This window comes from Triticum aestivum, chromosome 5A, assembly GCF_018294505.1.
Source record: "Triticum aestivum cultivar Chinese Spring chromosome 5A, IWGSC CS RefSeq v2.1, whole genome shotgun sequence".
NCBI classification, from domain to species: domain Eukaryota; kingdom Viridiplantae; phylum Streptophyta; class Magnoliopsida; order Poales; family Poaceae; genus Triticum; species Triticum aestivum.
This window is the reverse complement of record NC_057806.1, coordinates 635,823,111-635,833,040: the sequence shown is the minus strand read 5'-3', so window position 1 is coordinate 635,833,040 and position 9,930 is coordinate 635,823,111. Positions and strand designations below refer to the sequence as shown.

General features: G+C 51.6%; 1 protein-coding gene and 1 pseudogene across 1 annotated transcript; one reads left to right on the top strand and one right to left on the bottom strand.

Annotated features, from left to right (window-relative positions):
- Positions 1–1,475: 1,475 nt before the first annotated feature.
- LOC123105505 (uncharacterized) lies at positions 1,476–4,412 on the bottom strand (annotated as a pseudogene).
- Positions 4,413–4,510: 98 nt separating this feature from the next.
- On the top strand, positions 4,511–6,899 carry LOC123105504 (60S ribosomal protein L7-2). Its single transcript, XM_044527585.1, has 7 exons — positions 4,511–4,712; positions 4,800–4,979; positions 5,582–5,679; positions 5,777–5,834; positions 5,948–6,027; positions 6,303–6,405; positions 6,497–6,899. Exons 2-7 carry the CDS (start codon positions 4,800–4,802, stop codon positions 6,710–6,712), a joined length of 735 nt encoding a protein of 244 aa, XP_044383520.1. The 5' UTR covers positions 4,511–4,712; the 3' UTR covers positions 6,713–6,899.
- Positions 6,900–9,930: the final 3,031 nt, after the last annotated feature.

The following is a 9,930-nucleotide window of genomic DNA, read 5'->3' as shown; positions in this document are numbered from 1 at the left end:
CCCTCCTCGGCCGCGGGCTCTTCCTCCGCCGCGAGGGGCCGTTTCGGCGCGGCGCTTCTCCCCGTGAAGAGGGAGTGGTCGGAGGAGCCGGAGGAGATCGAGCTCATCGCCATCAAGCAGGAGCCGGAGGAGATCGAGCGTCGAGGCGTCGTCAGGCCCGAAGATTTTGTGGCTGATGTCGACGCGGTCGCGGCCGCCATTGCCGAACGGAGCTTGCGCGAGGAGGCGGAGCGCCGGCGCCACGACGAGGAGCTTGAAGACCTCATCCTCAAGCAGGCGGTCGCAGCCAACCTTGACGCGAAGGACAAGTACGACGAGTGGCGCCGCATCCGCGAGGAGCAGAGGTAGAAGTTCATCGACCTCGTCAGCTCCGACGAGGAGGACTGAGCTCCTCCACCGCGTCGTCCTCGACTGCGAGCTCGTCCATTTTGGTACATCGACCTCGGCCTCGCCGCCGTGAGATCCCCCACCCCCCTCTAGTAGTAGTAGAAGAATGTAGATTGTATAATCTTGTAGTATATGATGAACTAGTGTATGATCATGTAGTATGTGAAGAACTAGTGTGGTTGCAATTTCTCCCGTGAAAGTTTTTTTTTAAATTATACAGTTTCATATACGGGGTCTACTCTGCCGCGCACGATTTCGACCAGCAAAACAGTTTGACGTCGAACTGTAAACGCCATATGCGGGTCGGCTTTTTACAGGGTCTGCCAGAGTTGCCCTTACTTGTATGTAAAAGTTCACCAGAAACCTACAAATAATGTCTGTGTATAGTACCACTGTCATTGTGCAAGAACATGCTTCAGATATTTTAGATTGAGTGGAGCTTCTTTACAAATACAGACACTAAAGCAAAATGGAACCAATGTGTAAAAAAAAGCATTAGTATCACAAGTGCTTAAAAGTTCAGCTCTGAGGGTGCAAGTTTGCGGCTGCTGTAGTTTTTGTAGTGGGTTTCAGTTTCTGTATCATCAGGTTATCTGATGGTTGGGGATACAGAAACTGAAACACACTATTTCAGATGCTAGAATTTTGGGTTCAGATGCCCTACTAGGCCAACTCTCACTTTTAAATTTTGATCTACCGCTGATGCTAATCAATTTATTCAGTAACTTCTCAGGAGAATGTGACAGCACAAGCGCAACTGCTTTATGTCAAGCATCTTTTCGACGGGTAGAGAACTGATCGACCACACGATCTTCTTGTCGCTTTTGTTCCAGCTACAGCCTTAATTTTGATGTGGCAGTTAACTGAACATGGATGATGCAGATCCATTTGGTTATCTTGATGCGTGCCCATCAATCCGCACAGTGTGAACTACTACTGACCTCCGCCACAAGTTGAGGTGATACGAGACCCGTAACCAGTGCCGCGTTTCAATCACAACAGAATGAAATGGGCACAGGAAGAGTCAGCATCTGAAATTCATGGGGAACCTGTGGTCCATTTTCTGGAGTGGTGCAACCAGCAAAACATTCATTCAATAAAACCATAGTATTTCAATTAATTCATGAGGCAACCGTACAGGACTGAACGACGTATCTAGCATTAAACACTAGGGCAACAACCATCAGATGCTTGTACAACTGCGTCTGGTGCAGGGCAAAAAGGAAGGGAAGAAGAAAGAAGACAATACATGTGCACTAGCCTGCTACCTACTATGCAAAACTAAACTGAGCCAAACTTTCTAGTATGACAGACAAAGCTGAAGATTCATACAGCGTGTTCCGGGCGATCACGATAGCTTGGCTGCATCGGCGTCGGTCGACTTTGCAGTTTCGTAGTTAAGTAGCTTGTGGATCGGGAGGAAATACGGTGCTAGTGATGCCAACACAAGGCAAATCACTGCTGCAATTCCAACCCACCAGGCAAAGCAAGGGATCCCCAGCAAAAGTTCATCACACACTGCAGAACAACGGAAATTAAAAAGAGCAATTTGGATGAGAAACGCTATTTAGGTGACTCAAAGCAGTACATCAAAGGACCAGGCAATGACAACCAGAGCCAGTGAAAGGGAAAACTAGATGCAACTAATTCCACATAATCAAAATCGTGAATCAAACTATTTCAAAGCAAGCTCTGTGCGCTATCTATTTCTGTAAATTACTTCATATGGCGCTGGAAACCTATTAAAGTGTAACAAAAATTAACGACTAGGTGCCTATATCAACCATTGGTGCACCAGACAGGGTTGTGCCTACTAATTGTTGCCAATTACATGGTCTTGGAATAACCAAGCTTCACTTTCCTGCTTTGTGGATATGAAAGCTCACTACCTATAGTTATTGATGCCTGTGTGTACACTGTACAGTACTGCTGTGCCTACTCGTTTATGCTAATTCACATGGCCTTGGAAAAAACAAGCTTGTATGAAAAGGTTCACTAGGAACCAACAACCAATTAACATGCTTCAGATATTTTAGATGAGTATGACTTCTTTAGAAATACAGCCACAGAAGCAAAATGGAACCAACGTGTAAACAGCTTCAGATTCCAAGTACTAAACGGACAAGTAACTACAAAAATATCATAACTCAGAAAACCAAGGATCTCTAACAGGCCATCTTTTTCACCCCAACTTTTGAATTACGATCTACAGCCAATGAATATCATTCTCCAATTGAGCTGTCATCTTTCTTACAGCAAAAAGGGACAACATTAGCTATTGCCTAAATGAAGCAGATTTTTGTACAATTGTACTAATGCAATTCAGATGTAATAATATTCATCTAGTCAGGTAGTGCCAATGGGAACAAAATTTCTTATATTTATGACAGGAGGACACAACAGAATGCTTTGCTCTTAAATGGGAACAGCAGACATTCATACTAAACTGAACTTACTAGAACAGCGCACAGTTCACAACAGAATGCTTTGCTCTTAAATAGGAACAGCAGACATTCATACTAAACTGAACTTACTAGAACCGCGCACAGTTCACAACAGAATGCTTTGCTATAAATGGGAACAGCAGACATTCATACTAAACTGAACTTACTAGAACAGCGCACAGTTCACAACAGAATTCTTCGCTCTTAAATGGGAACAACAGACATTCATACTAAACTGAACTTACCAGAACAGCGCACAGTTCACAACAGAATTCTTCGCTCTTAAATGGGAACAACAGACATTCATACTAAACTGAACTTACTAGAACAGCATGCAGTTCGTTGTCATGCAATGTGCATAATGACATATATATTGCATACAAAGAGAAAGTGAATAGTGAAAACAAAATTGAGGATCTGCTAGTATGTTTAGCCTGTTAGGTTAGTAAATAACGTTCTAGTTTTCCTTGAAATGTTTACTTTAGGTAGGTGGCTTATGTTGATATCGTCTAAAAGTTCTGGCCGCAGATCATCTCCATTTTAATACAATTTATCACACAAATCAGCATTTTAGGCTTACTTGTACATATTAGTGACTTATATTTCGTTGTATGGAAGAATGTTCTACAAATTTCAAGACCTTTACCTGTTAGATAAACGGGGAAATGATATCAAGCATTGATCAGTGAGCAACCAAGGTTTCAAATACTACATGATGATGCTCAAAGCAATGATTGATTTTATGGCATGGCAAAAAATGAACAAACTACAAACAGACACTAGAAGCAGTCTATCGGCTATTGGCTAATCAAGGAAAATTGAAATGTAAAGAGACAGCAATTACGAGCTAGCATACCAATGTTGAACAGGGCAAGCTCTCTCTCCGATACATTTGGCTTCGCAACCACACCCTCAGGCTCCACCGTGACAAGAACATAAACCTATATTTCAATCACAAACAGCCATTATAAATCATCTCATCAAAGGGCACGCCACTCTGATTCTGCAGCCAAGCAACAATTCTAGCTAATAATTCACTGAACACCAACCGGCTTGGTGCTCTCAGCCTGGAAAATGATCTTCTCCGTGTTGAGCAGCCTCCTGTTCTTACTCCCCTGGTCCTCCACAGCATCAGGATCGCTCACGAGCCGAATCGAAAAGCTGGACGGTATCTGCAAACCACAAGCAGCGCCTTCAAGCACAAGAAGATGCAATGGGTTTACTGGCGAAACAAATGGTCTTTGTCTGAGATCGTACGGAGGCCGGGTAGGAGATCTTGACTTCGTACCACGCGGGCGGCCGCAGCCCGGCGAGCCTGTAGACCCTCCGGCCGTGGCGGAGCGGCATCGTCTCGCCCACCAGCTCATTGCCGACGCTGAGGGCCCTCGCCGACTCCTCCGCCTCCAGGCTGCTGCGGGGGCAACGCACGGCGGAGCTGTTGGCGAACAGTACCAGAAAGAGGCGCGGACGGAGACAGAGAGAGAGGGGCGCACCTGCGCGCGGAGGAGAGCAGGAGGAGGACGATCAGGAGGACACGCGGCGGCGGCATGGCGAGGAGAGCGGATGCGGCGGCGATGGCATCCGCGCGGGCTCCCTCCGGCGACGGCGAAGCAGTTGCGAATGCCTCCGTGAGAGGTTACATGGGCCTACACGGTACGCATGGTGTGGGCCAATAGCGAGCCGGACGGCCCAACAGAATATGGGCCTTATGGGCCATTTTGCTGGCCGGGTTAGCCCATCCAGACGACCCCCTTCCGAAACCCTAGCCCCCAAACCCCAGCTACATAAGCCACTCCCTCCGCCCGCCGCCGCCTCCTCTAGCCTCCAGCTCTCTCTCCCTCTCTCTCGCCTCCTCCCTCCCCCTGCAGGAAGCTCGTCGAGGTAAGCGCACGCCCTCCCATCGCGCCAGGGCATTTGCTCCCGCTCCTCTGCCGGATCTGACCCTGGGGTTTGGTTTTGCGGCCGCAGATGTCGTCCGAGGCGGCGAAGGTGGTGGTGCCGGAGTCGGTGCTCCTCAAGAGGAAGCGGGAGGAGCTCTGGGCCGCCGAGAAGAAGACCAAGGCCGTCGAGGAGAAGAAGAAATCCAGCGAGAACGTCAAGGTCATCTACGCCCGCGCCAAGCAGTACGCCGAGGAGTACGATGCCCAGGTCAGATCGCTGCTCCCGCCCGATCCCTCGCCCCTTAGCGGTCGCTTGCTCGTGCGTTCGTGCTTAGATTTAAGCGTTCGAGGATGCGTTACGTTGGATCTGTGACTGGGTCATTTGTATGCGGTGACTCCTGTTCGTACTCGATGCGATTTCTGCTAATAATAGGTAGGCATACACATGCATAGATGTAAATACTCGTTCACGGTGATGCCGCAGTGACCTAGAGATGCCCTTCGGTTCTTAGCTGTATCAATTCTTTGCATGTTGTTGTATGTCCATGTCCCATGCCATTGTGTGTGTGTGTGTGTGTATAATGACCTAGGCCAGATTTGCATGGTGTTGCAGCAAAATGAAATCAAACCTGAACCATTTAAGGTGATTTAGGTGCTGTATTTTAGTGTGTCGACTATAACTGTTCGGTGTAAATTGCTGCAATCTTTGTTCAAATTTGACGCCCAGCTTAGTGTCATTGAAATGTTTCCTTCTGCTTGATTTGACGCCCATCTGGTATCTTTGAAATGTTTCCTTCTTGAAGGAACTATTAGCTCTGCTTCTAATAGCTTAACTTTGGGAAATATACTTAATGCTGGTTTTGTTTGCAGGACAAGGAGTTGGTTCAGCTTAAGCGTGAGGCCCGGATGAAGGGTGGGTTCTATGTCAGTCCTGAGGCTAAGCTGCTGTTTGTTGTCAGAATCAGAGGGTAACTCACACCACCTTGCCACTGTTTGTCTTGATGTGTATGTTGTGTTCATTTCTGGCTTAAGTTAATGCTAATTTTGTCAAATGTCTGGCTGCAGTATCAATGCCATGCACCCAAAGACCAAGAAGATCTTGCAGCTGTTGCGTTTGAGACAGGTGGGTTGGACAATTTGTTGGTTGTGTCAAGTTTGAACTTGATTCATGCGTCCATACCTTGTTTGAAATGATTTTTTACTTGTGTTTGTTGTGCCAATTCTTTGATTGTGCAGATATTCAATGGAGTGTTCCTGAAGGTTAACAAGGCCACCATCAACATGCTCCGCAGGGTCGAGCCATATGTTGCATATGGGTATGTTACAAGTGTGCATTTTTTATCTGTTGGTACATGATACATGCCTTCAACATTGAATGACTGAATTGCTGTTTGTTAGAACCTTGCTAGATTTGTTTTTTCCTATTGCGAGCCTGGAAGTTTCACACAGTTAGCAGAGTAGTCTCACACTAAATACTCTTTCTGAATCAACCCCTGCATTTAATTCTACAACCTGATGTCAACTAGTCAAAGACACAAGAGTCTTTGATGTTCGGTTTGTATCTAAATGGATCGAATCATTATACTTGTAGGTACCCGAACCTGAAGAGTGTGAGGGAGTTGATCTACAAAAGAGGTTATGGCAAGCTCAACAAGCAAAGGATTCCTTTGACCAACAACAAGGTCATCGAGGAGGTGAGCAGTCAGATTCCTCAACATATGGCCCTTAATTTATTTCCAAATGCAACTCTGGGTTGATTCTGACCATTTTGTTGTCTACTATCAGGGTCTTGGAAAGCACAACATCATCTGCATTGAGGACCTTGTGCATGAGATCTTGACCGTCGGTCCTCACTTCAAGGAGGCCAACAACTTCCTGTGGCCCTTCAAGCTGAAGGCGCCGCTGGGAGGCCTCAAGAAGAAGAGGAACCACTACGTCGAGGGTGGCGACGCCGGCAACCGCGAGAACTACATCAACCAGCTCGTCAGGAGGATGAACTAGGTTGATCATCGATGATCTCTTGTATTCGGAAGATGTTTTGTTTGTTAAGCCTGCTTTACATTAGGAAGTGGATGGTGGATGCAGTTTTGATATTTCGGAACCATGATATGCATGTTTGGAAGAATCTGACTCTGTATGTGGAGGTTTTGAGACCGTGTTTAATGCCTCCTGCTATGTGCCTCGAATACGTTTCTCGTTGCTGTCTACATAGTATGTGGGGCTTTGTAATTTTTACTTTGAACTTGCTGGTTCTGCGTAAATTTTTCTGTTGTTTAGAGCAACTCCAAAGGGGTGACACAGCGACCCATTTCTATTTAGTGTCCAAATTTGAGCCACATTTAGGTCGTGGGCGGACACAAAACGGATGCTTTCTCTGGCTCCCTTGTCCGTGTGCGTCCTGGCCTGGCCCGCTTGTCACCCACCCATCCCCTCTACTTTTATTAGCTGGCCCACCCCACCGCTCGATGCGCCTCTGCTCCTTGTCTCGCCGCTCACCCTTGCTGCGTCGCGCCGTGTCGTGCCGCTCTCCGCCCTGCCGCCGCTGCTGGTCGCGCGCTCGGCCGCGGGCTGAATCTGGGCGGAGGTGAGCGTCACGTCCCTCCTCCACTGCTCGCCGCTCCCCGATCTGGCACGAGGGTCCGGTGCTGAGGAAGCGAGCGAGGCGGCTCCGCGACTGCACAGAGTGGACGCCGGCCTCCCACGCGTCGTAGCTCGCGTGCCCGACCCGATCTCGTCCCCTGCACCGCTGCTGGTCGCCCCCACCTTCACCGTCCCCGCGCCACCCCGCCTCTCCTGGTCGCGCGTCTCGCCACGCCCGACAGCGCCTGGCCTCGCCCCGCCGTGCCCTCGCGCTCGCCGCGCCATGCTCGTGGCGCTCGTCGTGCCGCCCCCGCCGTGGGGTTCGACCTCGCCCATCAGCACCTCCCCCTCCCCCGCGCTGCGAGCTCCCCTGCCCTGCCTGCTACGTGTTCGAGAAAATGTCAGGGCGGACATGTTGAAAATGGGTCTGGCTGCCGTTGGACGCACACGCAGACCCAAATAAAAAAGCGAACATGGACGCGCGGACAGGCGACCCATACGAATAAAAAACAGACAAAATCGATATCTGTTTGGATCACCTTATTGGAGTTGCTCTTATGCTAACATATATTTCGGGTTCGGCTTGCATTCGGCTGGAAATTCCGACTAAACAAACATTGCAGCCGGACTTCAGAAAGGAAAATGAGAGAGCAGCACATTCCCACACATTAACGATGACTGACCAACCATACGCTGAATGCATTTGGAATAGCCAAGGAGAAATTGATGAAGCATGTTCTGCCCTGGCAACAGTACATGTAAAGGTTATGGAGAACATATATTATGCACCGTCGAGCGGACTCCTCATCCCCACTCAAATCCTCTTAAGAGCGAGTATGGTTCGTCCTCTAGTTATAATCCACTCAAATCCTCTTACCGAAAAAGGCTTTCATCCCGCTTTATATATAAAGCATAAACCAACAATGTCGAGTACAACCGCACGTACCCACCACAAACGCACACACACCCAAGACAAGATACATAAGCGCTGAGCGCAGCAACACACTCCCTAGCACTACACGAGCCGCCGGGAGCTTCAACCGTGTACACCGCGAAGAAGTGGAGCCGCATATGACGAACCGTGGGCTCCAAGGCGGCGCCTTCAGGAAGGATACGGCACCGGAGCGCCGCCATCGCCCGATCCGAGGATCAGAGTTTCCCCTGGAGCAACACGATGGGCAGTGATAGCCGCGACGACGCCTTCAAGAAGGAAGCGATCTTCGCCGTCGCCAGTCCGTCCGAAGATAGAGAGGTTTTCACCCCGGCCAACACACACTGCCACCGAACGCCACATCCTGGCTACCATGGCGCCCACACGGCCATGGCAGCCGAGCAGCACCGAGGCACGCGCTCTGTCCATGAGCACCGCGCCACCACCACCAGGGCCGCTGCCCCGGAATCCAAGACCTTGACACCAAGTCCTCCGAGCCCCACCGATACCCCAACCACAGAGACGGGCGGAAAGGCTCCGGCTTTCGCACCCTTGGCCGGTCCCAGCGCCGAGACCCAATAGGCCGGCGACAAGCCTCCATCGAGCCGTCCTGCGACACCGAGCGCGAGACGAGCGCAGTCCTGTCGCCAGGCGCGAGACGGGCCAGTCCTGTTGCCGGGCGCGAGACGAGCGCAGTCCTGCTGCCGGGCGCGAGACCGGCCGGTCCTGCTGCCGGGCGCGAAACCAGCTTAGTCCTACGGCACCGGATGCGAGACGGTCGATGGACAACAGCCGGGAGAAGGCCAGCCCACCGGCGAGATAAGCGAACAGACGCCGAGAAGAGGAGTCGAAGGCCGATACATGCAGCCTACAGACGAGCCGCCGCCAGAACAATCTGGCCGCCGCCGCAATCAACCTGCCACCACCACGGCAGCCGCCGGGCACGCACCCGTGCAACCACCGCCACTGCGCCGCCACCCCGACCAGCCGAGGGGGCCTCGGTCAGGGCCGCCACCCGCAGCCCTAGCCGCCGTGGCCCACGTCACCGAAAGGCCAGATCCGGAAGAGCCGCCGTGGCCGCCGTCTCCAACCTCCGGCCCGCACCACCACCACCAACTGCCGCGGTGCCACCACCACCTGCCGCGGTCACGGCAGAGGTGGCCACCGACAACCCGTGCCGCCATGAGCCAGATCTGGCCGCGCTGGAGTCGCCGCTGTCTCGGGCACATGCGCCATCCGCCTAGCCGCCCGCCGTGGGGGGAGGCAGGGACGGCAGGGCGCCACCCCAGCCCGCCGCGCCGCCATGGAGCCCGGCTGCAGCTCCACGACCCGGCCCGGGACGCCGGCCCGCGCCAGCACCGCCCGAGTGGGGAGACAAAGGGGCCCCGCCGCTGCCGGCAACAGCAGGGCTTCGCCCGGCTGCGCCCCTGGGCGGCGGCGAGGAAGGAGGAGTGGGGAGGAGGGAGCGGCGGCGAGGGTTGGGGTTGGCCTCCGGGCCGCCTCGCGGGAGACGACGCGGAGGGAGGGGACCAACTCTATACCTTATGAGTTGCAAACATCTGGCATCTGTACCAGGAAGTCTTGGGAGTTACTCGGCCCTTCAGACTAGGATGGTTCGTCCTCGTCCTCTAGTATTAGAACAACTACGGCAACTAGCCGATGAGCAGAATTGGATTAGGAGGTATGACGAAACACATGCAACCTTGGT